This window comes from Rousettus aegyptiacus, unplaced genomic scaffold (assembly GCF_014176215.1).
Source record: "Rousettus aegyptiacus isolate mRouAeg1 unplaced genomic scaffold, mRouAeg1.p scaffold_m13_p_10, whole genome shotgun sequence".
Classification (NCBI taxonomy): Eukaryota; Metazoa; Chordata; class Mammalia; order Chiroptera; family Pteropodidae; genus Rousettus; species Rousettus aegyptiacus.
In genome coordinates this window covers 304,715-332,703 of record NW_023416285.1, presented here as the reverse complement: position 1 = coordinate 332,703, position 27,989 = coordinate 304,715, and the positions used below count along the sequence as shown (strand labels likewise).

Below are 27,989 nucleotides of genomic sequence, written 5' to 3'. Positions count from 1 at the left end.
TCCGGACTCCGGCCGAGTGTTGGAGTTGGCCAGGCCTGAGCTGGCAAGTGCAGCCTATGGCTTCAGTCAGGGACACTGAGGCCCAAAGCCACACTGAGCCGAGCGAGGGCGGAGCATGCTCCCCGTGCGGCTGCCCCCAGGTGAGACTCCCCTGCCCTCGGCGCCCAGATGCGGCACGGGGTATGGCAGCCTCCCCTAGCCTCTCGGGACAGGGTGGCACCGCAGGCGGGTGGGAGGAGGGAGGGGGACCCCGTGCCCGTCCCGACCGGGGTCTCCAGCCAGGCCCGGGAGCAGGACCCCGGGTAAGGGCCCTCCGGAGCCCGCGGCGGCCCGGCCTGCGCCTCCCCAGGAGGGCGGCGCCGCCACCTGTCCCCACCTGTCCCCTCCCGGCACGGCCTCTCCCGTCGCCTTTCGTTTCACTTCCATGCGTCCGGGCTTTGCGGTTTCAAGTCTCAGACCTGACTTGGCAGGAAGACGCTCGGCCTCAGGACTCCCCAAGCCGAGACCCCAGGGGTCAGGCGGGAGCCGGCGGGCGCTCGTGAGGTGTCCCCTCGCCCTCGGCTGCTGGCCGCGCTGGGCCCCGCCAGGCGGGGCGCATCTGTGCTTCTGACGCTCGCTGAGTGTGGCCCGCGCGGGGGCAGCGTTCCCTGCCAGGGCCACAGGAGGGGCATCCTGGCACCGCCCAGGGCTGGGGCTTGGCTCTAGAAATCTCCACAGAACCACCCTTCATGGGAGACGTCAGTAGGCCCTGGAGGAAAAGGAAGACCCCCACCCCCACCCCGCCACTGCCAGGGCTGAGAAACTGGAGCGCCAGGCCCTCCAGAGGCATCTCCAGCTCCTGCCTCAGGGAACCCCCAACTGGGAGCCAGTGGGGGGCACTCCAGGGCAGGTAGGGGCGCGGGCTTGGAGCCGCCAGCCCCTCCCCTCCACAGGGCGGCCGCCTTCCAAGCACGAAGAACCCAAATCCGGCTCTTGGAAGCGTTTCCAGATGTTTTTGGCATCAGAAAGAGCCTCCGCGAACCTGGGGCTTGGCCGGGCAGGGCAGGGGTCCGGGCTCACCCAGTGGGCACCTTTGTCATCAGTGGGTCAGTGCCCTACACCAGGAATGTTCTCAGCCTTCTAAAGAAAACAGGCCGGCCAGGGACACCTGACGTGGAGGACACCAGGGGCAGCGATAGAGGACTTCTGCTCCCCTCGGCCCCTCTCCAGGGACTCGGCCCACCAGGGCCCAGCGTGGCCCACGCCTCCCAGGGTTCTTCCCAGGGCCCTGGCCCCGGGTGTGGGGGAGGGGAGGAGCATGCCCACACTCATGCCGTGCACGCTCACACACACATCTCCACACACACCTGCAGCCCCAGACAACAGCCTCACATAGGCCCCCACTGTGCAACTCTGAGGCCCAGAAAGCCTGGGTTTCCCCCTCGGTGGTCCGGGCCGGACACCGGCTGTGACGAGTGGGCTCCCCGGGCTCCCCGGGCTCCCCAGGCTCGGGACTCAGAGCGGTGGCCCCAGGCGCTGGCTGCGGAGGGCGGGGCACCGTGATCCTGGTGGGGAGTGGGAAGTGCCACCTCCACGTCCTGCCCACACTGGACGGGTAGATGGCCACTCAAGACAGAGGACCCTCCGCGGCAGCTGCCTCGGTTTCCCCACCTCCCCGGAACCTCGGCCTGCACCCTAAGTGCCACTGAGGGGCCGGGGCACAGTGCCCCTCGGCCAGGCTGACAGAGCATCCTCCCAGGACTGCAGGCTGGCCAGGTGCCCCGGGACCCCACTGGCCTCTGTCGGCCCAGCCTGCCGCTCCTCCGGGCGGGCGCCCGCGCTCAGCCCAGCGACCACCTCACTTGCAAGAACTCAGGAAACCAGGAACATTTGCGATTTTGTAAAAGCTCAGCCAACATTCAAAACGGGGCTGATTTTCCAGTGGAAAGTGTAACGTGAGCCCTTCCCACTCACCACACAGACGCCACAGTGAGGCCGGCGCCGGGCTCAGCGGCCACGCCGGGCCAGCTCCCGCGCCCGCCAGCACAGTCCGGCCACGGCACAGGCCGCCGCCCTGCACGCACCAGGGCACCCCCCAGGACACAGGTCCTGGCTGGGGACAGGGGGCAGGGCCGCGGGCCTCGGTGCCCAGGGCAGGGCCGAGACACTGTCCGGGCCCCGCTGGGACACGAGGGCCCGCTGGGGCTCTGTCGCCCACCCTGGTGCCCCACAGCCTTGGCTCAAACCCAGGTGGCACCTGGACCCAGCCCTCGGTCAGATCAGGCCAGTCACTCAAAGCCCCTGCTGGCCTGCCGGGGGCACGAGAGACCCGACCACAGGCGCTGTGGCTTCAGATGGCCGCCCCTGGGGAAGCCCAGCCTGGAACGTGCCTGGCCCGCTAAGGGCGCCCTCAGGCCATGACCCCTGGACCACAGGGCGCTGGGCGTCTGAGTCGAGAGGCCAGAGCCGTGGTTCTCATGCACTCCCGAGGCTGCAGGCAGGGCCGGGACCCTCCAAGCCACTGAGTGGGCTCACCCGAGACTGCTTGTCCCCCAGGAGGCACCACCTCCCCACCCTGCCTCAGCTCAAGCAGGAAAAACACAAAACCATGGTTACGGGCTTTGCAGCTCGGAACTTCTGGAGGGCAGGCCCAACGTGCTCCGCCGGTGTCCGGAGTGAAGCACACGAACAGTGGCCCCTGGGCCCCCAGCGCGGGCACCGGGTGGGCTCAGAGGGGTCCCGAGGCAGCGCCTCCCCGGCCCAAGGATGCTAGCCCGGGCAGCCAGCTGGGGTACTTGTTCTCACCTGCCCTGGATGCTGAGCTCCAGGCCCCTCCAGGGCTGGGGGGTGTCCGCCCTGGTGGGGGTCTCTGCCCTCCAGGGTCAATGCCGGGCCCTCTCAGGTTGATGAGGGTTGGGGCACAAGAAAGGGACTTCGGGGTCACACCTGAGCCTTGCACAGGCTCGAGCAGGGCAGAAATGTGTCGAGGGGGAGGTATCGCTGTGAGGTCCAGGCCGGGACCCCCCCGAGACCCCACCACGCAGGGTGGCCTGAAGGACACTGTGACGGGCATGGGGTGTCGAGCCACATGCAGCCACGTGCCCCCCACACACACGTGGACCCGGCGCTCACGGGCGCACACTCCCACTGGTGGCCCCGGGTGGCCCCTGCGCGGGACGGGGCACAGGGGACGGCGCGCCAAGGCGGGATCTGCCGGACGCTTGACCCTTCGGGGCCTGTGTTCCCCTCCGCGGGCAAGGGGTATGTTGGTGGCTGCAGGGGTGGGTGGGAAACCCCTCCCGCCCTGTCTGGGGGACTCTGGGGAGCAGGAGGAGCAGGGCGGGGCAGGGGCCACCCCCCACTGTCCAGTCAGACCCCTGCTCCACGCCCCCGGCCAGGAAAGACGCAGGCACTTGTGTGGGGCAGGGGTGGGGGCAGGGCCGCAGACAGGGGTGCCCCTGCTGTCGGTGTGGTCTGCCCAGGGTCTGTGCCCAGCCTGCTCAGGCCATGGCCCTGCCCATTCGTCCAAAGAGTGGACACAGGAGGGGCCATGGGCAGGGCCTGGGGAGGTGGACAGGGGCTTCCAGGCCTCGGGCGCTGGAACCCACCTCACACCCCTGGTGGATGCTGCTGGTCCGGGACTCAGGCGGGCAGCCCGCCCCTCCCCGGAGCGGGCCCCTGCAGCAACTCTGCTGGGCCCTGGCGTCCGCTGGGCCCTGGCGGCGAGGCCTGCCGGCGGGCGGCCCCCTCATTTCCTCTTGGCCTGCAGGCTCCGGGCGGCCTGGGAACAAAGGGTGGATTGTGCCCGCTCTGGGCCCGCTCCCACCCGGCACTCCCCTGCCGGCCCCGTGGGCGATGTTTGCATTTGCAGCCAAGCAAGGATCCTCTGGCCAGCTTGCAAGGGCCTGCGAGCCGCAGCGCTGAGCACCAGCCGCCGGCCTGGGGGCTCCGGGCCCTTCCCAGGCTGAGCCATCGTCCCCAGAGGCTGCTTCTGCAGGGCCTGCCCAACGAGTCCCTCTGTGTGGAAACTGCCTGCCTCCGGCCTGTGGCTCACGGCTGTCCAGGCCAGGACCCCTGTGTCCTATGAGACTGCTGCCGCTGCCCATGATGCTGGGCCAGGAGCAAAGACCACCCCCGCAGCCCACCTGTGGCCAGGCCTCCCCATCACCGGGCATCTGGGGGTGCCCCATGCTCAGTGTTGGTTTGGGGGTGCCGAAGGGGGCCCTACTGAGCACTGAACGAGCCCAAGGATGGGGGGACAGATGAGCCAAGGCAGATGCCACCTCGTTTCCCGGCTGGCCCCAGGTCCTGCGGCTGCAGCCCCCCGGCAGGCGGTACGGTCCCACACTCGGACGCGGACAAGGACGGGACGTGCTGCCAGCAGGCGGCTCAGAGCAGGCCCTGGTGACGTCTGCGCCTCCCCCGGAGGAGCCGGAGGTGCTGGCCCCGGGCAGGCGGGTGGGGGCGCCACACTCCCAGCCGGGATGGGCTCGAGCTCAGCGTGGCAGGGCCTTGGCGGGTCCCAGGGCAGCCCTGGCGTGCCCCCGCCCCGCCGCGGACGCCTAGAGCCTCGCCTGCCTCCCCACCCCCACTGTTGGTTTAGCTCCGGCCGCCGCCGTCAAAGGAGCTTTGTGGCCGCCAAGCGAGCCGGTGCGATTGTCTTGGAGGGGCTCCAGGAAGGAACGGTGGGAGACGGCGTTCGGAAAAAAGTGGAGGAAAAGAGAGGAAAAAGCTGTGAAGGAAGAAGGAATTTGCTTCTGCTGAGCCCGGTGCCGCCCTTCCTCGGCCGGGCCGAGGTCCAGGCTGCGGTCCTCGGCGGCCCCCCGGCCGCTCCGTGCCCTCCGGGGCCAGGCTGAGCCTCGCCTCCTGTCCATGCAGTCACCAAGGGCTCCTGCCAGCCCCCAAGCCGGTGCCTTTTCCATGCCATGGATGAGGGGACTGGGATCTGGGGGCCTGGGGGCTCCCAGGACTCACTGCTCATATATGGGTGGGAGCTGCCGCAGCTGCAGACGGCGGGGTGGGGGCGGAGGCCGGGGTGCTCCCTCTGCGGCCGGGACCAGGACGCCCACCTTCACGCCCACAGGTCAGAAGGTCACTGTGGGCAGTGAGCACTGCACTTTCTGCATGCAGGATGCTGGGCCCCTGGGGCGGTCCTTGTAGGCAGGGGCTGGCAGCGATATCCAGGCTCACAGGCAAGGCTCAAAGGGGGTGGCAGCCAGGCCAAGGGGTCTGTGGCCACCCTGAGCTTGCTGCCCCTGCCCAAGGCTAGGTAACCCCACCCTCTTGGAGGTGTAAACCCACCCCGAACCAGGCCCCCAGGGAACGGCTGAGGGGCGGGTTCCAGCCATGGAGTGGGCAGCTCCAGGCTCAGGGAGGTGGCACTTCCTGAGATGGAGCAGAACTGGGAAGGGGGCCGGTGACCCCAAGGGAGTCGTCCACTGAGGCTGGCATCTTGGGGGAGCCACTCCTCCCACCCCTCGCCAATCGCCTGGGCAGGAGGCCAGCATCAGTGGTGGGCTTCCCTCCCCCATGGCCTCTGCACCGAAGTCTACCTCTGCTGCCCCCGGCTGCCCCGCACAGGCCCCAGCGGCCGGCCTCCTCCACCTGTCTGGCCTCCACTGCTCTGCTGCCCTTGCCTCCCAGCTACTGGGGCCTCCCCAGGGCACGCGGCGCGTCCTCCAGTCCTCAGCCTGAGCCCTGGGCCAGGCCAGCACATGCCCCTTCCCCCAGGCTTGGCTGTGGGTCTGCTGGTGGGATCTCAGAACTGCACTCATGGTGGGGGGCCGTGGCCAAGTGCACCCTCTGGGGTGCTCCGGTGCTCTCAGCCCAGGAGAGAGGCCTGTGCCTGGAGGTGGGGAGAGAGCCTCCGGGCCGCAGGCATGGACCAGGGGACGGGTGACCAGGCAGTGAGGGCAGTGTGTATGCTCAGCCCCGGACCCCTGCTGTGGAGCTGTGGGCCACTGCACTGACCACTGGGCCTGACCTTCACATGCTACCTGGTCACCCCAGAGAAAGTCAGGACTCCCAAAAGGTGCCGGCCTGCTCCTGGAGCAGACACGGGCCCAGGGGCCCCAACCCAGGGCCAAGGCTGAATGGCTGCTGGCAGACACGCCTCCCGTTCCCCAGGCTGTCTGAGACACCCGGGGAGGCGGCATGAGTAGCCAGGCTGGCCAGCAGCGGCTGTGTGGTGAACGGGAGCACAGAGCCCTTGGGAGGCAGGCCCGCCTCCAGCTTCCCAGGTCTGGGACTTGTAGAAGCTCCCACCTGGGGGCGCAGCAGCGTGTGGGCCTGAGTTGGGGCCAACACTTGCTTGCCCAGAGCAACCGGGGCTGTGGGTGTTCCAACCTGGGGGACCCTCGAACTCACGGCGAGGACTGAGCCAGGTTCAGCAGCTTGGAGGTGGGGCACGTCCCGTGTAGGGTAACAGGATGGGGGTCAAGTCGGGAGGGGAGCATGGCCCTCACAGGGCTAGGCGGTCCGTGCTGGAGGGAGAGCTACCAGGCAGGTCAGCCCCAGGCCAGGGAGTGGCCCGGCCACGCTTGGGGGCAAGAGGCCTGAGGGACTCTGCCAGGGCTACTGGAGGGAGGTCCTGGCCAGGAGGGCACAACTCGGGGTCCAGCCCAGATTGGAAGCCCAGCTGCAGGACCAGCGTCGGCTGGGAGGTGACCACGCCTGCTTCAAAGTGGCCTGAGAAACACCTGCACGCCCTCTGCTCCCAGAGGCCACGCCCCCTCAGCCAGCCTTCCCGTGGTCCCATCTGCCCGCTGAGCTGCGTCTCCCAGGCCAGCTCTGCAGTGGTGTAGCCCAGGGCTCCTGAGCTCAGGCGGCATGGCATGGTGGCCTCAGGGACCCCACCAGCACCCCAGCTGCAGCCTGGGGCAGGAACACCCCTTGGACAGGTAGTTCTCTCCTGAGACAGTGTCTTGAGCCCTTAAAATAAACCTTGAGCCCTAGGGCCTTGGGTCACCAGGACATGTAGGGCCTGAGTTTCCATGTGGCTGAGACCCAAGGACCCTTAGCGGAGCCCCTGGCCCCCGGCTTTTCCTAATCTCATTCTAGTGGCCCCCAGGTCTGTCCTGTGAGGGCCCTGGGCTCAACCAGGCCCTGGTGGCCACGTGGGCCAGACACAGGGTGAGGTCAGCGCAGAGCCCAGAGGGAGCCCCACCTCACCGGACTGTTAGGTCCCGCTCCCGCCCCAGGCCCCACTCCTCTGTGGCTGAGCAGCGCACCCAATGTGGCAGGGTCCCAGTGAGTGCCCTGGCCTCCCGGGCCACAGAAGCTTCTCACACCAGATGCTGGTACCAGGCATGGAGCAGGGGCTGCTCCCCCACATCCCAGCCCAGCCCAGGAGGCCAGCTCTCCACATGGGGCGCCTCTATGTCTTCACCCCAGCTCTCGGCCGCCCCGCCTCACAGGCCTTTGTGTAGTGTGCCCTGGGCCTGGGCAAGGCCACCTGCAGCAGGCGCAGGGCCTTGCAAACACCACGCAGCGCCACGCAGCCCCACGCAGCGCACGTAGCCCCACGCAGCGCACGCAGCGCACGTAGCCCCACGCAGCGCACGCAGCGCCACGCAGCACACGCAGCGCACGTAGCCCCACGCAGCGCACGTAGCCCCACGCCTCGCCACGCAGCCCCACGCAGCGCCACGCAGCGCACGTAGCCCCACGCAGTGCACGCAGCGCCACGCAGCCCCACGCAGCGCCACGCAGCGCCACGCAGCCCCACGCAGCACCACGCAGCGCACGTAGCCCCACGCAGCGCACGCAGCGCATGTAGCCCCTCGCAGCGCCACGCAGCGCACGTAGCCCCACGCAGCGCCACGCAGCCCCACGCAGCGCCACGCACCTGGCCGGCACCAACGTGCCCTTGAGCTTGTGCCACGAGCCCCCGGCCAAGTCTGTGTCCCCACTGCCTGTCCGTGTTCCTGTCCCCTTTCCTGTGTCCAGCATCCTGCATTCCTGTCTCATCCCCTGCCCTGGCCCCAGAACAAGGCTCTGATCTCCTGCCAGGTCCTCCCGACACTAGGCCCCTGGGGGTAGCGTTGTCCCACGTCCCTCTCATCCTTAGCTTCTTGTCACATTGCCCCAGCCCTGGGCATCGGCCTCAGGCCCCCCCCCCCTCCAGGACAGCTGCGGGACGCCAGGCCTCCGACACCCCTTTGAAGCCAGGAGGGCTGGGCGGCCCCAGGGGAGCGGTCACACCCGAGGGTGTCAGAGCCCGGCCGCCCTTTCAACTTTGCCGGGCTTCAAGGGCGGCAGCTCCGTACGCCCAGCAGCTGGTCATGGGGAGACCGCTGGCCAGCCCGGGGGCTGTGCCCTCCCAGCAGCCTGCCCGCCTCCAAGGACACCCGGAGACTCCAGAAATGGGCCAGTATGGAGGGCACTCTGCGGACGCAGCAAGATCCCCTCCTCTACCACCACCCCCCGCTACCCGCACGGCCCAGGCCCAGGCCCCAGCACCCCACAAAACCCCACAGAGCTGGGGAGGGGGCGGCTACAAACCTATTGGCCGCCAGGGCACTGGCGGCTGCCCATGGGCCTTTCGGCCTGTGACTGAGGGCTCACTGGGGCCTGGCCTCAGTGGACGCGGAGGGGCCACGCAGAGGGGCAGGGGAAGCCTGCGGCCCAGCCCCGGGGCCCCTCCCAGTGCGCCGCTGGGCTCCGCCCCCTGCCCCCTGGCCCTTCCATGCCCGCCCAGCACCCCAGAGCCCGGCCGGTGCGGGACCATCTGCGCAATCCGGGGAGTCCTGGGGCGGGGCGTTGGGACACAGAAACACGGAGGTCTGGCGGGGGGTGGGAGTGGGCAGAGAGCTGCCCTCAGTTCTGGGCAGCCCTCGGGAACCTCATTCAGACGCTCGGCAGCTGGCGCAGTTCCTGCTCCGCTCCGTGCGCCCCGCCCCCATGGACCCTCAGCTGCGACAGGGACCCAGCCGACCCCTTGGCTGCCCTGGCACATGGCGAGGCAGGGACAGGGGGTCGTCCTGGGAGTGCAGGGTGAGGGCTTCTCGCATGTGCCTCGGCAAAGGGGGGCCCTTGCCATCCGGGCAGGGGAGAGGAGCTTAAATCAAGTGGTGCCCATGTGGGCACTGAAATCACCCAGGTGTCAAGGCAGCGTGGAGCGAGGACAGCCCAGGGACAGCGGAGTTGGGGGGCCACTGCTGGGAGCGGGGGACTGAGGCGGAAGGTCTGGAAGCTGCAGTGGGCTGCAGGCGCCAGCCCCTCGGGGCGGCTTGGGTTTGCCATTGCAGAAAGCCCGAAATGTGGGGAGTGGGGGCTCTGGCTGTGGGAGGGGCTCCGAGCTCCAGGGTAGTGGGGGGCTTGGTCTGAGGGGGCAGGGCAGCCCTGTGAAGGTGGGGCATTTCTCCCCGTCCCCTGACCAGCCCATCTCCTCAGGGGCCCTGAAAATGCCTCGGGGGATGGGAGCCCAGCACCACCGGCCTCAGTGAGAACTGGGGCCCAGGCTTGTCTCACCCATAGGAGTGTAGCCCACGGGGACAGGCAGGTCATTAGCTCAACTCCTCTGGGGCTATGAGGACAGTGCCCAAGTGAGCCCCTGGTGGACAGCACTGGACCTCAGGCCAAGGTTACAGGCCAAGTTCTGGGTCTCTGTCTCCTTGGGGGGTGCTGGGGGGTGTGCCCTCCAGGGTGCCTGCCCCTCACTACTTCCTGGGGAGGGGGCAGCTCATCCCATGACCTGAAGATGGCCCACTGCCCACCACCCAAGGTCTCCCCTGGCTCACAGTCTCCCTGCAGCCCAAGGTCACCCCCACTCTACCCCACCCCCACCTTAGACTGAAACCCAATCAGGCGTCAGTCCCAAGCCTACCCTGTCTGGGCAACATCTGTTTGGGTCACCAGCTGTGGGCTGGTGACTGCAGGCATCCCGCGGCAGCCAGGACCTGCGTCTCCCACGAAGTCCACCGCAGGTGACCCTGCCCCAAGCCCCGTCCTTACCCTTGGAGCCAGGACCACCCTCGTGGTTAGCCCTTGCCGCCTCGGGGACAGCAGTGGGGTCCACCTTGGGGAAGCCAGAGGGTGGGAGGGTATTGAAGAGGACAGAGGCCTCCATCGGGCACTGCATGGGGGTCCTGGTGGCGGAGGGGGCAGGGGGCTGGGGGCCTGGCCCTAGGGGCTCAGCTGGAGGAGGGTGTGGATTCAGCCCTGGCCTTGGAGGCCCAGCACTTCCTGGGAAGGATGGTGGGTCCCCCAGCTACCAGAGCCTGTCCTCGTCTTGTGAAGCCGAGACCCGGTGACGGCTCGAGCAGTGCCCTGGACCCCAGCAAGACCTTGCCCTTCCTGCCGGACGTTCTGTGCCTCTGGGGACACGGCGTGCCTCACGCCAGCAGCTTGGCCAGTCACACGAGTTACTGTAGTGCCCTTCCTCGAGGCGCCAGCAGCCCTGGGCCGGAGGCAGCCCCACCCTCGAGTGCTGGCCGCGTCGGAGCCACAGTTCATGGCTGCATGTGCTGGGGGGGGGGAGGGGGGCAGGCAGTCTCTTCAGATGGTGCCCTGCAGGCGGCCTCGGCCCCCCAAGGCCACCCCGCTGAACCCTCAGAACGCTGAACCCCCAGAATGCAGGGCGGGGCAGACACAGGCCTTGCACTGAGGGCCATGGGTGCTGCACCAGAGGGGGACACCCACTGGGCCAGGGAGGCCAGGACACCAGCTGCAGGTGTGTGGAGCAGAGCTTCTGTCCAGGGTGCGGACGATGGCCCCGCGGGCCCCAGCCCAGCCCAGCCCAGAGCCTCAGGCCCAGCAATGGGACTCCGAGACCCTCTGTGCTCCCGGTTCTGGAACCCACGGTGCAGGCCCACATGCAGGTACAGGTGCCCACACACACACCTGTACAGACAGGGGCCCACACGTGTGCAAAGCCGTGCCGATACGGGCATGTACAAATGTGCACACCTGGACACCAATACAGGCACACAGGCTCACAGGTACACACCTATAGAGACACAAGCCTACACACACATCTGTACACACAGGGCCCCACACACACACCTGCGCAGACACAGGCAAACACCAGTTTAGAGGAAAAAGATGCACATTTTCTTGTTTAACAAAATAAATTAAATATACGAAGCCTCAGCTCAAACTCTATATAAAATCACAGAGGTCTGGGGCCACCTCGGGCAGTGGGGTGACAGGTGCCTGGCCCTGAGGTGGACACCGAGCATGGCCAGGTCTCTGTGGCCCAGCCCTCCTTTCATCATTAATATTATTATCTTAATTTCTTAAATATAAATATTAGGGCCCCCTACCCCTTGGCAAGGGAGGTGGGCACGACAGGGTCGCCCCAGCTGGGCTCCAGCCTCTCGGGACAAGGCCTGGGACCGCTACGCCCGACTCCCAGCCCAGGACACTGGTGGGCTCCTGGGCACCCGGGACAGGTGGTGGCAAAAACAGGCGCCCGCCCGCCGAGGCCTGGGCAGGGAGGCGGGCGGCGGGCGTGGCGCGGGGTGGGGAGTTTGGGGTTTGCTGAGCCAGGGCGCTCCTCAGGTCTCCTGCCAGGCCGGGGGCAGTGACCGCCGGCCCCGTGCAACCCTGCACACAGATCGAGGGCGTCCCGCATCACTGGGCTCACTGCCACACGTGCTCTGCCAAGTGACAGACGCAGGCCTCGCCCAAGGCCCAGTCTGGGTGTGGGTGCGGCTGTGTGTCTGCAGTATGTCCGTGTGTGCTGCGTGTTGAATGTGTCGGTGTCGCACACACACATCCGCGGCATGTGCATGTCCAGGAGGGTGTGCGCCTCACACAGGGTGCCCAGGCTGCTGGCCGTGCCTCTCGCCGGCGGCCCAGCTCCCTCGGGGGCTCTCTGCTCCCCGCCCGCTTGCTCCCAGGAGGGGCCGCATCTAGCACTGGTAGTGGACGTGCTGGTGCTGGTGGACCTTGCCCTCCACGTGCGTGTGCGTGTGCGTGTGCACATCCGTGTAGAGTTTGGGGTAAAGCTTGGGGCCGACAGCCGAGCCTGGGCCCAGCAGGTGCTGGGGGGCTGCTGGGGCGCCCAGCTCCTCACACAGCCCCACACCGGTGGTGCCGCTGAGGGCGGGTGGCACGGGCAGGTCCTTGTCCCCGCCACGGTCCCGAGCCGCGGCGGGCGTGCGGTGTGCAGGCACGGGAGGGCCAGGCGCGGGCGAGCACGGCTTCTTCTTGGCCTGGCAGAGCCAGAGCAGCACAGTGCCCAGGATGAAAACCGCGCCGGCTGGGATGCCAATGACCACGGGCCACGGCAGGCTCGTGGCTGAGGACGAGGGGGCCACGGGGGGCCCCGGCGGCTTTGGGTCTGCAGGAGAGAAGGGAGGAGAGGGTGTGGGGGGGCGTCGGCAGGAGGCGGGCCGCGGGGCAGCACCGCGCGGGGCGGGGGCGGGGGCGGGGGCGGGCGCCCACCTCGGAGCACGGTGAGGAAGGCGCTGCGGAAGCTGTAGCCCATGGTGTTGGCGCCCAGGCATATGTACATGCCCGCGTCGTCCGGCCGCGCGCGCGTCACCAGCAGCTTGTTGAGGTAGGAGCCGTCCGGCCGGGACCACACGTCGCCCGTGGGCAGCACCACGAACTTCTGGCCGCCCACGTCGATGGTGGCGTTGTAGCGGCCCTCGGTGCCGTGCTCCACGCGCTTCAGCCACTGCACCACGGGCTTCACGTCGCTGCGCACTCTGCACTGGAAGGAGGTGGTGCCCCCGAAGTCCACGGTGGTGTTCACGGGGTGCGTGCCCGTGAGCACGGGCTTGGAGCGCGTCCGCTCTGCGGGGACACAGCGTGTGGGCGTGGCCCCGGCGCCCGCCAGCCCCCGCCCCCGGCCCGGCACTCACGGATCACGTCCACCTTGTAGGTGGCGTTGATGGCGCCTGCGCGGTTCGACACGCGGCACGTGTACTTGCCGCTGTCCTCGGGGCGCAGGTTCTTCAGGCTCAGGGTCCACGTCTTCCTCCTGCGCTCGCCAGGCTCGGGGCGCACCAAAGCCTGGTCGTCCTTCATCCACGTGATGTCTGGCCGCGGGTGCCCGCTGGCCACACACTTGAGGCGCACGGAGCTGCCCACGGGCCGCGCGATCACCCGGCGCCTCATCTTGGAGGGCTGCGTGAAGCGGGGCCGCGCTGCGGGCAGCAGCGAGGCGGTCAGCGGGGCAGCGGGAGGGCCGCCCCCCCACACCCGCGGACGGCGACGGGCGCCCTGCTCACCCCACTGCTCGCCGGCTGGGTCCTCCTGGCCCCCCGAGGAGCCCTCACGCCCCGGGCCCTCCCTGGATGGGCTGGTGTCCTCTGCAGAGGGGAAGGCACGTGAGGAGGCCCCCGCAGCCCCGGCAGGTCCCCCGACCCCAGCTGGGCAAGCGCCAGGCGTGCAGGCGAGGCCAGGGGCACGCACTCCCGTCTCAGTCCCAGAGACAGCTGGGCAGGGGACCCCGACAGGCGCGGGGGGGCCAGAGCTAGCCCCCCACCCCGGCTCCGGGGGTCTGCAGGCCGGGGGGGGGGGGGGTGGCGGCGCGGGCGCAGCCAGCAGCTGCAGTAACTCTAGCCCACATCAAGGGGCCGCGGGCCGGGTGAAGGGACATGGCTCGCATGCCGCCGCGTCACCGCCCCTTTGAAAGGACGTGGGGGTGCCGCAGCGTTCCCATTCCACAGCCCGGAGAAGGCCCTGCGGGGGCGGGGCAGGCTGAGGGTGTCCCCCCTCCCCACCGGACAGGATGCCTGCACGGAGCCCAGGGCCGAGGCTGGGTCCTCGGGCATGCCCCGCCCCGGTGCGTGGGAAGCAGGCGCCCCCTCCGTGAGAAAGGCCGGCGCCCCAGCCCGTGGGGCAGGCCCGGTGCCAGCGCTGGTGCCCGTGAGTGGAGGGCGTGTCACTGGGGACACCACCCAGTCCCCAAGCCCGGGCCCCAGAGGCAGGAGAGAACACAAGGCCCTTTGCTCCCAGCGGTCCCTCTGAACTCGGAAACCTGAGCCTCAAAGTCACCGCCGATGCCGAGGCCGCAGGCCAGCCCCGCCCGCCTCACTGGGACCACCACCCTGCGGCCCCCGCGCCCACCCCTGCTGCCCCTCCAGCTAGCCCTGGCTGCGGTCAGCAGAGCCTTTGGGCAGGAAGGGGCCCTGGCGTATAGGCCTGAGAGGAAGGGGCCAGGCTGGGGGTGGTGACCGAGGTCAGGCCCCTGTCCTGGGTGCAGAGGAGGTGACAGTGGCCGAGCACAGGCAGGGTGCAGTGGGCCGGGGCCACCGGGGGGGGGGTGCCGTGCCCGGGGCTGGGCTGGCCCCGCACACGGCCGGCCCGGTGGCACTGACCCGTCACGATGAGGGTGTAGTTGACGCTGAGGCTGCCGAAGCCGTTGGTGGCCTTGCACACGTAGGCGCCGGCATCCCCCCGCTCCACCTCCTTCACCCGCAGCCCCTGGGGCAGCACACGGAAGCGGCTCCAGCCGCCGTGGATGGTGCGGCCGTCCTTGGTCCACATGGTCAGCGGCGGCGGGTCCCCCTCCACGGGGCACTGCAGCCGCACGGTGCGGCCCAGCCGGGCCACCTGCCGTGGGACCACCTTGTCCGCCATCCTCGGGGGGCCTGCGGGCGGGTCAGAGGGCTCAGTCAGGGACCCGCAGGGGTCAGCTGCTGAGGCAGCATGGGCACCAAAAGCCAGGGGGCCGTCCCTGCGGGCCCCCGCCCAACCAGTGCCCCTGCCCAACACCCACGGTGGGGCCTGAGGCGCGGGCCCTGCTCCCAGACCATGGCGGCCCGTGTTCACCCAGGGCCCACTGTATGCCAGCCCCGCGTCCGCTGAGCGCCCACCACACGCCACCTGCCCAGAATGCCAGCTGCCCGGAGCAGCTCGCCCAGGAAGGGGCCCCCCGGGCCCCGCGCAGGCCGGCGCATCTGTGCGGCAGACACATGGGTGCTGGGTCTGCGGCCCGTGCCTCCGCCAGCCTGTGCACATGTGGGCCCCCGGGTGCGGATGAGTCTCTGTGTGTGTGGGGGGGGGGGCTGCTTCTCCCTGCAGCCAGCCACACCCAGCAGGTGGCTTCACCCCACTGGGTGAGCAGGCATGATCACAGGGCCCTGGGGTCAGAGGGCGAGGTGCTGGGGATGCTGGCCCCAGGCGCGGGGTTCCCGTTCGGCCACGGTCCATGCCCACAACCCCCATGGGAGAAGCCCACGTCCTAGGCTGAGGCCACGGAGCCTCTCAGCGGCCAGAAGAAACCCAGACCGAGTCTGCCGGCCTGGTGCCTCTGGACTCGAGGCAGGGACAGTGGAGTGACCAGGCCCAGGGGCAGTGTGCTGGGAAGGGCACTGCAGGTGTCAGGAGAGACTGGGCCATCTCCCGGCCAGCGGCAGCCACCCCTGCACCACAGGACAAGCATGGAGGTGCTGGGCTCTCAGGCACAGTCACCCCACCCACTGTACCCCCAGACCACATGAGGCAGCGTGGGCACCTGCCGCCCCTCCGGGGGGTCGGCTTGCACGGCCCGCCCTCCAGCTGCCAGGGAGGCACGTCCACCCCGCGCTGCGGCCACTCCAGGCGGGAGGGCCAGCGTCCCGCACGCTGGCCTCAGCTGCCCTCGGACGTTCTCGCGTGGGCCGTGGGCGGCGCGTGTTCTGAATAACCAGCCAGTGTTCCCTCGACGTGCGGCTGGCGCCCGAGCGCGTCCGGGCCCTGCCAGACCCTCGGAGCCGCATTCCCACCGGCATCGCCCACCTCCGGGTGCCCTGCCACTCGCGCCCGGTGCCGGGGTCCAGGCGCCCCAGGGCTCCCAGGTGAGGACAGGCCCTAGGTCCCGGCTCGGACTCCAGCGGTCTCACCCCAACCCTGCTGGGGGACTGGGGTGTGAGGGACGCAGCGATGCTGGGCACCCCCCCCCAGGACCACGAACAAAAAGGGGTCTGGGGAGTCACCCATTCGCACCCACGCTGCCGAGCCCGCCCTGCCAAGATGCAAGCCCACTCCCAGCCTCGTGGGACCCACGCCCTGCGTCTGCCCGGGTCCTCCACCCACCATGCCACTCCTAAAGTCCCCAGCCGGCCCCTCCTCACCAGCCTCCACACCCCCACCCCAAGAAGGGCCCTGAGACCACCTCTCCCCAGTCCCCAGATTGTCTCCAGGACCCTCCAGGCTCTCACCCACAGGGAGGGGCTGCAAGGCCTACAGACGAGGGGCCTCCTGAGGCCCCCCGAGCCCAGCCAGGGTCCCGGCCACACTCCCAGGCAGACCCTGACTCCCACCTGTCACTGCCTGAAATCCCACCATTCGCAGGGGCCTCCCAGGCTGCAGGACAAGAGGACACCCCCCAGGCCCACCAGTGCCCTGGGCCTCCCAGGCTGACACACACCTGGGCACACACACGGACACACGCAGCTTCTCGGAAGGCGCGGGGCAGGACAGGGCCTGACCTGAGAGGCAGCGTCCCCTGCCGAGGATCTCAGCCCTACTGTCATCCGGGGGCACGATCAGGGGTGAGTCCGACTTCCCCCCAGGGCCTGCCAGCCACGCCGGGGGTCTCCTCCAGCCCGACCCCAAGCCAGGCAGGAGAGCTGGAGGAGTGAGGCGTCCACGGGGCAGCAGGAGCCACACGCTGGTGCAGGCCTGGACCCCCCTCCGTCACTGCGGAGAGAAGGGACAGAGCCAAGCGCCTGCCAGACAGCCGGAAGTGTGGCCCTGGGGCGGCCCCGTGAGCAGTGCTGGGGGACAGGCAGGCTGGAGCCAGCCTTATCCTAAAGCAAACAGCCCCTCCCCCGCCCCTGCAGCCAGCCTGAGGCCAGGCTCGGCCCCTGGGCGCCCCGACACCCGCCTCTGCAGACCCCGGCAACGGAAAGCCTGGACCCCACCCCCGGATTCCTGGGAATGCTGGCCGCCTGCTCGGCTGCTCGGCTGCCGAAGCTCTATATTTAGCCTAGGAAACTCAAGCTCCCATTGTGCCACCTGGACAGGTGTCTAACCCGCCCAGCCACAGGGAAACTGAGGCAAGGGCTGAGGCTGGCGGGCTCCGGGAGTCTGAAAGCTCCCGCCATGGCTCCCTCTGGGGTCCCCCGCCCCGCCCCCGCCCTGGGGGCCCCGTCCAGCCCTGGGACGCCTCGGGCAGCAGCAGGACGCAGGCGGCCCATGCAGGGGCAGACGTGGCCAGTGGTGAGCAGAGGCTGGGCCAGGGTCTCACCCCTCGACGGGGGTGGGGGGCAGGGAGGGAGTCGCCGCCCCTCTCCTGCCTCCGCCTGTCCCCTCCTCCAGCTGTGAAGGCCAGGACAGGAATGGGGGTGCAGGAGGGGCTGGGGTGCGACCCGGAGGCCCCACACCCAGACCATGGCCCGGCTGCCACGCTGAGCAGACCCTGTCACACCGTCCTCCAGACGGTGTCCCCAGACACACACGCCGCCCTCGAGATGCTGCCCCCAGACCTACACTCTGCCCCCACCCCAGGCCCCAGCCCACCTCTGAGCATCTGAGATCCCCAGGCCCACCCCCTCGCCGCACCTGGCCAGGAACGCAGTTCCCCTGGGTTCAGTAAAACGAGATCCCTCTGTAAGCCCAGAGGGTGTCCCCCCGTCCCACCCCAAAGGGCCCGGGGGAGGGTGCTGCGATGGAGTGAGGGGTGACGCATAGGAGGGGGATGTGGACAGGCCGCCCCACACTCGGCACCCCGCCCGGGGACCTCCCTTCCTCCGTGGGCTCCCTGCCCCTTTCGGGGACGTCTGCCTCGGCCACCCCATCTGAGCAGCACATAAGTGCTCACTCGGTTCGTGGTCTGTCAGGGGCCCGGACACGAGGGTATCAGCCTCCACCTCCCCTGCCCGAGGCAGTCTGTGGGCCCTGCCCTGCTGACCCCGAGCTCCCCTCAGGACGGCTGAACCAGGCACCAGCCCCCCTCCAGGCCCCACGCGCAGGGGCCGGCCGGGCCCAACGGGGGTGGCAGAGGCACTCAGCCCACGGCGGCCGCCCCAGCTGCTGACGCCCACCCCCAGCAGCCAGATACAGGTGGGAGCGAGTGGGCAGGGGGGGCACCTGGCCAGCTCCCCTCAGGAGCCCTGCAAAGCCCCAGAAATCTCTAGCCTGGAAGGAATCCTTTGGCCCATGGTGGTGGGTATCAGGCTACTCTTGCTGAGACTGGCTACGGGGTGAAGGGGCCGTCCAGGAGCCACTGAAGCAGGGCCCCCCTCCCAGAGGAGCAGAGTGACCTCGAGGTGGTGTGCTGGGGTTGGGCCAGAGGGCAGGGAACCCGTGTCCTCTCCCCATGGTGAGAATGTCCGGCACAGGAGCTGGGCTAAGGAGGCTCAGACACAGTGGCCCCCAGGGCCAGCACCCTTCCCAGGACGGCAAGACCTTGGGGGAAGAACGGGGTGCCCCCAGGAGGGGCACGGGTGACAGCCGCACACGGCGAGGTGCCGTGAAAACACAGGCTCCTGGTCGCCGGCCCCTGGGGACAGCTGGCTGCCCCAGGAAGCAGACCGCTCCGGGCGTGGTAGAGGGACAGCCTGAGCCACCACGCAAGCCAGCTGGCTGCAGCGTCCGGCTTCCCGCGGGCCAGCAGGCCCCCAGGCCTTCTTCATCTCCTGGAAGCCCCCAGGGTGGACCTTCGGCAGACCCCCGGCCACGGGGCCATCCTCCCTGCCATCACCCCAACAGAGCGTCACCCCAATGGCACCACTGCTCTGGGCAGAACCTGTCCACAGCCGACAGGGACCAGGGCAGCACCCAGACCCACTGGCAGGGGCCTCCGCTGGATACCCAGAAGCCCCGCCCCACATCCAGGTCTCGCGAGGTCCCCCAGGCTCCAAGCTCCCATGCCGGCCGCCGACCTCGCCTCACCTAGAACTCGGGTCTCCAGAGGGCTTGCTCTACCCCAGCAGTCACAGAGCTCAGAAGTCCCTCGAATGCCAGTGCTGGACCCAGACCACTCAAGGGACCCTGCTCCCCATGAGCCCTGCCCCCCGGTACCCACGTCGCCTTGGAAGTGTGACAAGACGTTCCCTGAGCTTGGAAGCCCCTGGGCCAGAGGTTGGGCATTGAGGCAGAACGGATGTTCCTGCTGTGAGGGCTCACACGCCACACACGGGGCGCACAGGGCACCCCAGGAGCGGGCCCCGCACCCACCCACCCATGGCCACAGCTCACGGCAGGCCTCTGAAGGGCAGGCTGGGGGCACCTGGCCCTCAGGGGACGCATGCGAGACCCAGTCCCCACCAGGGTCGCGTGGGCTGCCGCAGGAGCGCGGAGGGCGAGCCTGAAGCCGCCGGTCAGTGGCCCTGGACAAAGAGACGCTCTGCAGGCCCTGCCCCACTGGGCTCAGCACCGCGGGCGCCGGAGGGGTCACTGCGGAGGGTCTGAGGCCAGGGCAGCCAAGCCCCGTCCTCCCGCCGGCTACCAGGCCCCGCCATTCACTCTCCAGCCCTCGGCCGCACAGGCTCGTGTAAATCTCTCACGAAATAAACTTACGGCAGGAAAAAAAGCAATTGCTTCCTGCCAAGATGAAGCCTGGGTTTCAGTAGCCCTCAGGCCGCCACCCTGCCCTGGGACAGCTTCTGGGAGCCCCACTCCATGCTGGTTCTCCCTGGGGGGGGGTGCCTGTGGGGGAAGGGGTGCAGGACTCAGGACTCCTCCCTGGGGCCAGGGGGCTGGGTGGGAAAGTCCCCCAGGACCTCCAAGAGCCCTCCCCACACTCCCCAGCCAACCAGCCTCTTGGCTCAGCCCTGGCCTGACCTACTCATGGCCCCCCCACCCAGCTACATCAAGGCACCCGTGACCCCTGGACGTTCACCCCAGCCAAGGCGAGCTGCCCCTCTGCCCACACAGACCCTCACCTGGAAGCCTTCCACCTCCTCGCCTGAGTAGCTCCCACCTCTGGCGGGCCCGCCCTGGCCTGGCCCCGTGATGCCCATGCCTCTCCCCCTGCCCCACCATCCTGGACCGTGGTCCCAGGCTCAGCCCCACGCTGGAGCTCAGGCCAGGGCCCAGAGAGCACCCAGGGCTTGGCCAGGAGCACCCCCTGACCAGCACTAGGAAGAGCTGAAGGCGGGCTGGTTGGGCGGCATCACTGGGGAGGGTGCCTGTGGGTCTCGGGGACAGCGGCCCTGGCACCCCTTCCCCTCCCACGTTCAGACCTGCCCAGAGGACCAGCACGGGGACACACCAGGCTGCAGTCCCCAGGAGACACACAGGGCGGGCCCAGGAAGGCAGGCGAAGGTGGGTGCCTTCGATGTGTGAGTGGCCTAGCCAGCCTCCCCCGCACGGCGGGCGGCAGAGTGGAGCTCGGCAAGCCAAGGCCAGGGCGCTGCTGGGGGAGCCCCGTTTCCCTGGCTGGGGCCCAGCAATTCCCGCACCACGGAGGGGCTGCCTGGCGTCCAGGCCCAGCCAAAGGGGACTTTGTTCACAGCACCCTCCTCCTCCCGAGGGCAGTGATTCATTCTCCCTTCCAGGAGCAGCCGGCGGGGGCTGGCCCACAACCCCACCTCGCAGCGTCCGGCCCAGCTCCCGCGCGTCCACCTCAGCCCCGCAGCGCTCTGGCCAGCCGCTGCCCAGCGGGGCCTGGGGGCGGGGCGGCGGCCCCCTGCAGCCTGGCTGGAGGCCAGGTCGGCCAGCGCACACGCACATTGCTACCGCCGTGGACGGCCACACGGCTTCCCGCTGCCTCACACGTCAGTGGACCCTCCCCGGCACAGCCCTGACGGCCGGTCGGCCCCGAGACTGGGCACCCACGTGCCGGCCAGCACCCAGCCTCCTGGGATCAAGGTTCAGCCCACCCAGGGCATGCCGGCTGGTCCAGAGGACAGGGCAGTGACCTCGGGGGCTGGCTGCTCAGAGACCGTTGCACTGAGCCATCCCTGGAAAAGTTCGAACGTGGCACTTCTCAGAAAGCCCCTGAAACAACTTTGTACGAATTATGTGTGAAAAGTATTTCGTTCTGAACCTCTTGAGCTTCCACTGTGAGAAATAAAATAGAAAGGGAAAAAGCCAAATCCAATCTTTTCTCAAATTTGAGAAAAACAGTTTAAGACAAACCCACCAAGATTGTGAAACTTTGGGAAAGGGGAACTTTAAAAACATGATCTGCGTCTAGGGGTGTGCCAATTCTGGCAACTGTGACACCGTGGGACCCGGCGCGCAGCAGGCCCCAGCCCCCGCCCTGGTCTGCCAGCCTAAAGGGGGTCCACACGGGGCCTGTTCCCTGGGGAGAGGGGGCGGGGGGCCCAAGAAGCCAGCACCATCCAGAAAGAGCACCCCCACTCCCCCAAAACCACAGAGCCCTGCCCTTGGACAGCAGCACTCGGCTCCCCCACCACTGCCAGGCCCACGCTGCAGAGCCAAGGCCCACGGGGCTGGACACCAGGCACAGCCCAAGGCCACAGCCAAGGGGCACAGAGCAGGGTGTGGAGCCTCTGGGGCCCCTTGGCGCCAACTCAGGCCCTGCTGCCCACTGCCATCCACTGCCCACTGCCATCTCCCACTCCACCTCAGGCTCCAGCGAATGGCCAGGCAAGGACAGCAGCCTCCAGAGCCTCCCTGGCCAAATGGCTAGGGGACAGGCTGGTTGGGGACGGGGTAGTCCAAATAAAAGAGGAATCAGGGTCTGGGTTGCCGGCCACAGGGAGACCGTGCTGGGCATGACCCGAGTGCCCGCAGTGCCCAGGACATTGTCCAGTTCAGCCATGGCTGGGCAGCCCCCACCCTCAAGATGGCCGGCCAGTGCCGGGCCAGTCATTGCCCAGCAGGGTGCACGGGAAGGAGGGGTACCTGGGCCGCCGCCCGCCACCCGAATGTGGCCATATAAGGCCGGGTTGGGCTTGGTGCGCCCGCCGGGCAGCAGGGGAGGGTTGCGAAGCCTCAGAGGACTGGTGGACAGGGCAAGGACGATCCTGAGTGGTCAGCACACCAAAAGGGCTGGCCTGGCCACAGGTCCCGCCTAGCTGAGGGGAGGCCGGCACCACCATGGTGGGCGAGAGCCTGCAGGCGCCATCGCCCACCAGCTGAGGATGCCCTCACTCGCTGGGGCTGGGCTCCCTCGCAGGCATCCCAGGCCCACCCGCACGACGTCAGAGGTGTGAGCACCCACCGGCCCTGCTGTGGCACAGGCCGAGACACAGGGTGCGGGCTGCAGTGAGCGGTCCTGGGGCCACCTGGAAACGGGCCCCGCGCCACCCAGGCAGCGTCCCACGAGCCAGGGACGCCGTCCCCCGCTGCGCTCTCCACCTCCCTGGGGATGGGTTGGGTCACGAGTCCCAGATACCAAGAATACCCCCGTGGTCCCCACACTCCACCCCGGCCACCATGGGGGCCTCTGCAGGTTCCCGGCGGCATAATTGGGTCCAGGCGCCCAAGCAGCCTACCCCCCAAGAATCGAGGTGACCAGCTGCCCTAACTGCTGTTGCTTGTGTGGATATGTGTGTGACCGTGTCCAGAGCCCACCCTGCCAGCAAGCCCACAGGTGCAGTGGAGGTGCCTGAGGGTGAGGAGGGACCCTATGGGTGCCCCAAGATTGAAAGGGCATCCTGTGGGTGAGCTTGGGGTGCCCCATGGGTGAAGGGGGGGTCCATGGGTGAACTGGACTACCTTGCGGGCTACCTGGGGTGCCCCGCCGGTGAGGGGCCTTGAGCGCAGGGCCAGCAGGGGCGGGGCGCAGGCACGCGCCAGGCGGGCACTGGGGCAGGGTTGAGGGCCGGAGGGAAAGGGGCGGCGCTGGCGGAGGCCAGGGCGCCGGGCTGGGCGCCAGGACTCACCTCGGGCGGCGGCGGCCGGCGGGAGGGCCCCCAGCAGCAGCGGCGGCAGCAGCAGCAGCAACGCGGGACTCGGCGTCATCTCGGCCGGTGCGGCCCTGAGGGGCGGTGGGGGGGGAGTCAGTGGCGCGCCCATTGGCCGTCGCCACCCTCTGGCCTAGGGCCCCCGGCCGCAGGAGTTGGGGTGCGGGCCCGCGCTCCGGGCGCAGGAAGCGGCGGCGGGGAGACCGTGGGTATCAAAGCAGACAAAGGGTTTACACTAATTACCGCCTCCCGCCGCCCCCTCTCCAAGCACCGTCTGGATTCCTGGCGCTTGTAACTCGGGCCTGCCCGCGGGACACACAACACCGGCGGCCCCGCAGATAATCGCCTGCGCCATTAGCGGACAAATTTGCGCTAGGGGGGGCCACGTGGGGTGCTGGGCGGGGGCGGGGCGCGCAGCACCCCGGAGCGGCCGGGAGAAGCGGCGGCGCGTGCCGGTGCCCGGCGGCGGCACTGCGGCTCAGGGACCTGAACCCTCCCGGCCTGCGCCCCGGACGCCGGACCCCGAGCCTCCAATCGGTCCCCCAGTCCTCTCCCGGGGCCGCGGGCGGGCGCGGAGGGGCTCACCTCGGCGGAGTTCGCGGGCAGCGGGCTCAGGGCCGGGCCCGCGGGGCGCGCTGCGCGGTCATCGCCGCCCCGGGCGCCGCACCCCGCCGCCCTGCGCCCCCGGGCCCGGCCTCGGGACGGCGCGGCGCTACCTGGGCGCGGGCGGCTCGGGCCGGGGACGGGGTCCGGTGCGGGGCGAGCGGCGGGGTCTCGTCCGAGGGCCGGGGGCCGGCGCTGAAGTCCCGGGGCGGCGGGGCGAGGGGCCCGGGGCGGCGCGCCGCGAGGCGTCCTTCCCTGCGGGGCTTTGTCAACTCTCCCGGAGCGAGCGCCGAGCCCGCCGCGCGCCCCGCCCCGGCACAACTTCCCGCCAATCGGCGCGCCGCGGCCTCCGCGCCCCGCCCCTCTCCCCGCCCCGCGCTCGAACTTTCCGCCAATCCGCGCGCGCGCCGGCCCCGCCCGCCGGCCAGGGTCCTTAACCCTCGCAGTGCGGGCGGCCCGCGGGCGGGGCGGCTCCCCGGGGCGCGGCCCCGCCTCCGCCCGGGCCCGCCCCCTCCAGGCCCGGCCCCAGCCCAGGCCGCGCCCCCACCAGGCTCCTCGTACTGCCAGGTGTCCGCGGCCGCATCAGAGGCCCCAACTTCAGGGCAGCTCCCTCCCGGGCGCCCCCAGAGCTGACCTCTGGCCAGCCCCATTCACTTGGCCAGGAGGGCAAACTGGATGGCTTCGGGACGTTTCTGGGCCTCAGGGTCCAGCTCTGTGGGGCCGTTGGGAGCAGAGGGGAGATCCAAGATCCGGCTGAGGTCCCAAACGGCCGGGGGGAGGGGCGGCGGGGGAGCAGGTCTCAGGTGATGTGGGGCGCAGGCTTACCTGGTGCCCTTGACTGAGGGCAGGTATGCTCCCATCACCCACTGGCAGGCTTCCAGCCTCTCACCGGATCGTGGTAACAACACAAAGACATTAACAATGATAATAGTAGAGAACAATGCACTGAGCGCCTCCTTTAATCCTTACAACCAGGCAAGCTCTGGCTGTCACCTGGTGCAGATGAGGAAATGCGGGCACAGAGAAGGCAGGTAGTTTACTGCGGCAGCATCAGAGGCCCCCACTTCAGGGCGCCCCCAGGGCTTGGCATGTCCAGGACTGAAACTGCTGCTGTGGAGTCCAGCTCTCAGCCATTTTCTCCACACTGCCCACCTGCCTTTTCCCTGCTCAGCACCTGCACGCGCCGGCCCTCATGTCCCCCACTTCCATCACCAGTCTCTCTGAAGCGCACCGCCTCCTCTCCAGCCTGCACTACTACTGCTGGGCCTGGCTCCGCCTGGCTTTCCCTTTTCCCTGGCTTCACTTGAATCAAAAATCATTTTAAAGCACATGCTGATTCTGCTGTGGCTCCCTAGTGCCCATGACACAAACCCCATGATCTTTGAGGCCCTGGGCACTTGGGTCCTGTCCATCTTACAGCTTACAGGCCAGGGAGCACCCTCTGGCCTTTGCCCAGGCTGCCCCATCGGGAACCCCGCCTGGAACAGCCTTTCTCCTCTCAGGATCCCTCTCTTCCAGGAAACTTTCCAGGGAAGACTGGAACTGTGTCCCCAGGGCAGAGGAGAGCAGGATGAGGGGGTGCCAGCTGTCAGGGTTTGGGGCCTACCATGGCCCAGGTTGCCCTTCCCAGGCCAGTGATAAGGCAGGTTCTCAACTCCTGTCTCTGGGTCCCTCCTGGGTGAGGGGAGGCGTCCTGCCTGCACCTCAGCAAAGGCCCAGAGGTCAAGCTGAGTGGCCCAGCACATGGCCAGGAGAGCAGGTCCAGGGCACCTCAGGACGGTGAGGGTGGCGCTCAGGGTCACAGGTACTTTGGGACAACACAGCAGGTGGGTGGAGAGGTCCAGGGCTAGTGTGAAGGCTGCCCCAACTTCGCAGACAGGTTTGTGAGGAGATGCCACTGGAGCGTGAAGAGCTCCACAGGTGTGTAGCCTGCCAAGGGCAGGTGTGTGGAAAGGTGGCTAGGGCGGGTGGGGGGGATCAGAACAGGAAGTGGGCGGGGGGCGAAGGTGGAGGATAAGGTGGGCAGGTGCGCGGGCTCAGGTGGGGAGGCGTGGCCCGCACCGCGGGCGTGTGAGCCTGGAGGGCGCGTCCTGGGTTGGGCCCACAGCGCTGAGGGCGCGCCCGGCTTCAAGCCGCCGCCTGCGCGGGGACGCGCTGCCCCCTGGCGGAGGCGCTCGGCATGGCGGCTCCCTCTCCCCGCGCCGCGCCGCTGCAGAGCCCCGGACCCGCGCCCGCCTTCCGCACAGGACGCAGCGCTCCCTACTCCCGAGCGCCCAGCCGAGGGCGCTTCCTGCAGGAAGCCCTCTGGCCAGCGAGTTCCTTGGTCTCGTCCCCCGCCACCCCCATCTGCATTCTAATCCCACGGAATCATCATGAGGATTACAAGAGTTTCTGTTTCCCACCTGTCTGGCACAGGTGAGCCCCAAGAAGCATTTATTTGCTCTTCATGTGACCCTCGTTCCACCATGACAAGCTGCGCCTAGCTCTGTGCCAGGGTCCCTGGGCGGGCCGGAGCTGTGGGGTTCATGGCCTCGGTCCTCACAGAGACCACGTCTCAGTAGCAGGCGGTGACTGATGAGAAACGCGCCAGGTCTGGAAAGTGCTTGGCTGATGTGCAGGCTTCTGCTTCTGCTCCAGATGAAGGAACAGGGGCCGTTTACACACTGGCCTGAAACAGGAGAAAAAAAATCTAAATTAAAAACAATTTTAAAGCAGAGATAAATACATGTAAAAAGCAGCACTCAAGACACCAGACATACAGAAAGGGCCTGTGCTCCTTGGGAAGTGGAGCTCTGCAGTCGCTCTGCTCCTTCCTGGAGAGACCCCAGGGCCCAGGGCAGGGACCGCAGAGCGCAGGGGCCTCCCTCAGGCGAGCAGACAGCCAGGCAACGAGAGTGAGAGTTCGCAGGGCCGCATTCTGGAGGGGAGAGAGCGCGTGGGGAGGAAGCCCCAGGGGCCCACAGAGCATCATCCTCAGGGCTTAAGGTGAGAACAGGTGGGCGCCAGAGTGAGAAGAAACCGAGGCTGGCGAAGGAGCCACTGGAGGTGAGAGCCCACCCAGGACACGGTGGTGCTGGCGACTGACAGCCAGAGCTGAGGAGCTCGTGATTTAAGGGCATCGGGTAAAGTAGAGAGAAGGGTCTTGCCAACGAATGTAGCTCTGGTGCTGCCTGACAGTTAAGCTTGGAAACTAGACTCAAAGGATCACAGAGCTTCCACATAACTGCATCCCAGAAACAAAGGCGAGAACGAGTGTAGGAACACGAAACGAGCTGGCACCTAGAGAGGCAAAATGCACACTATCTGACAGCTAACCAAAGTTACTCGATGTGAAAAGAAGCAGGAAGTTATAACTCATACTGAGGGAGGAAAAATTGATCAAAACTAACCCAGAAACAACAAAGATGACAGAAAATCACACACACCCACTGTGACTATTGTATACGTAAGGTGCTGGAGGAAAGATTGACTATATTAAGTAGAGCCATGGAAAAAACTTTAAGCCTCAAACCGAACTTCTAGAGATAAAAGTTATAATATCTGAGATAAATAATACATTGAATGGGATGACTAGAATATCACAAAGAAAATTAGTGAACTTAAAGACGAAGCCACAGAAACTATCCAAATGAAACACAGAGAGAAACTGGCTGGAAGAAGGCGAACACGGCACCGGTCAGTTGGGGGGCAGCGTCCACTGGTGACATGCAAGTGGAAATGGAGTCCCCATCTACGACGGGAGAGAGACGTGGAAAAGAAAAAAATATTTTAAGAAAAAATGGCCAGAACTTTTCCAAATGTAATGAAAAACATGAACCCACAGTTCCCGAAAACTCAACAAAACTTAGCACAAGAAACACGGTACGTCGCTCTCAAAACGCTGGGAAATGGTTGTCAAGAGAATAGCTTAAAAACATCCAGAGGTGAAAAGGAAGCATTGTGTATACAGGAACAAAGAAATGGACGCCTCGTTAAATGAAAACAATGCATGCAAGGAGACGATGGAGCAACATCTTTAAAATTCTGAAAAAAGAAATCCTGCTGACCTGGATTCTTTATTAGCAAAAATGTCGTTTGAAAACAAAGATGAAATAAGGATTATTTTCCGACACAAGGAGCTAAAAGAATTAGCCAGCAACAAGTCTACGAGAATCGTGAAAGCACATCCTCTGGGCAGAAGGAAGATGGGGCCAGAAATGATAACTACGTGAGTAACCCCAAAAACATTTGTCGTATTATTTAAATCTCTTCAAAGGACAATCAACTGTTTAAGGCAAAAATAACATCGATGTATTGTGGGGTTTATGCCATATAAAAAAAAGTACAGAGGCTGGAGAGGAAATGAAATACAGTGTCATGAGATTCTTTCGCTGCACGTCACTCACGAGAGACACTGACAAGTCAAAAATGGACAGTTTTAAATCCCAAAACAACCAGTAAAAAAAAACTACCAAAAAATTATAGCTAATGAGGCAACAAAGGTAACAGAATCATTTTTTAAACATAATAATAATCCAAATCAAGCAGAAAACGAGGGGGAAAGAAGAGTGGAGACAAATTAAAGGTAAACACCAAGGCGGCAGATTTAAACCCAGCCCTATCGGTCATCACACTCCAGGTAAGGATCCAAGCATCCCCGTGAAAAGGCAGAGGTGACCAGGGTGGGCAAAAGCAAGCTTCGACTACCTGCTGCCTACACAGGGCGCA

The 27,989-nt window shown here is 67.1% G+C and overlaps 1 protein-coding gene across 2 annotated transcripts; it reads right to left on the bottom strand.

Annotated features, from left to right (window-relative positions):
- Positions 1-11,008: 11,008 nt before the first annotated feature.
- On the bottom strand, positions 11,009-23,436 carry FGFRL1 (fibroblast growth factor receptor like 1). 2 transcript variants are annotated; one of them, XM_036227376.1, is made up of 7 exons: positions 23,265-23,436; positions 22,659-22,753; positions 14,253-14,525; positions 13,161-13,241; positions 12,861-13,076; positions 12,370-12,723; positions 11,009-12,265 (listed from the first exon to the last, which is right to left on the bottom strand). In XM_036227376.1, exons 2-7 carry the CDS (start codon positions 22,735-22,737, stop codon positions 11,835-11,837), a joined length of 1,434 nt encoding a protein of 477 aa, XP_036083269.1. In that variant the 5' UTR covers positions 22,738-22,753; positions 23,265-23,436; the 3' UTR covers positions 11,009-11,834. The 2 variants fall into 2 exon arrangements, with proteins under 2 accessions (XP_036083269.1, XP_036083268.1); XM_036227375.1 differs by having other exon boundaries at positions 12,792-13,076; positions 23,265-23,429.
- Positions 23,437-27,989: the final 4,553 nt, after the last annotated feature.

What these genes read in the sequence shown, in the direction of transcription:
- FGFRL1 (XM_036227375.1), bottom strand. Translation starts at nt 22,737, where the DNA reads ATGACGCCGAGTCCCGCGTTGCTGCTGCTGCTGCCGCCGCTGCTGCTG. An exon ending in GCCGGCCGCCGCCGCCCGAG is followed by an intron (nt 14,526 to 22,658) that starts GTGAGTCCTGGC and finishes ACCCGCCCGCAG; the next exon opens with GCCCCCCGAGGATGGCGGAC. An exon ending in CTACAAGGTGGACGTGATCC is followed by an intron (nt 12,724 to 12,791) that starts GTGAGTGCCGGG and finishes GTGTCCCCGCAG; the next exon opens with AGCGGACGCGCTCCAAGCCC.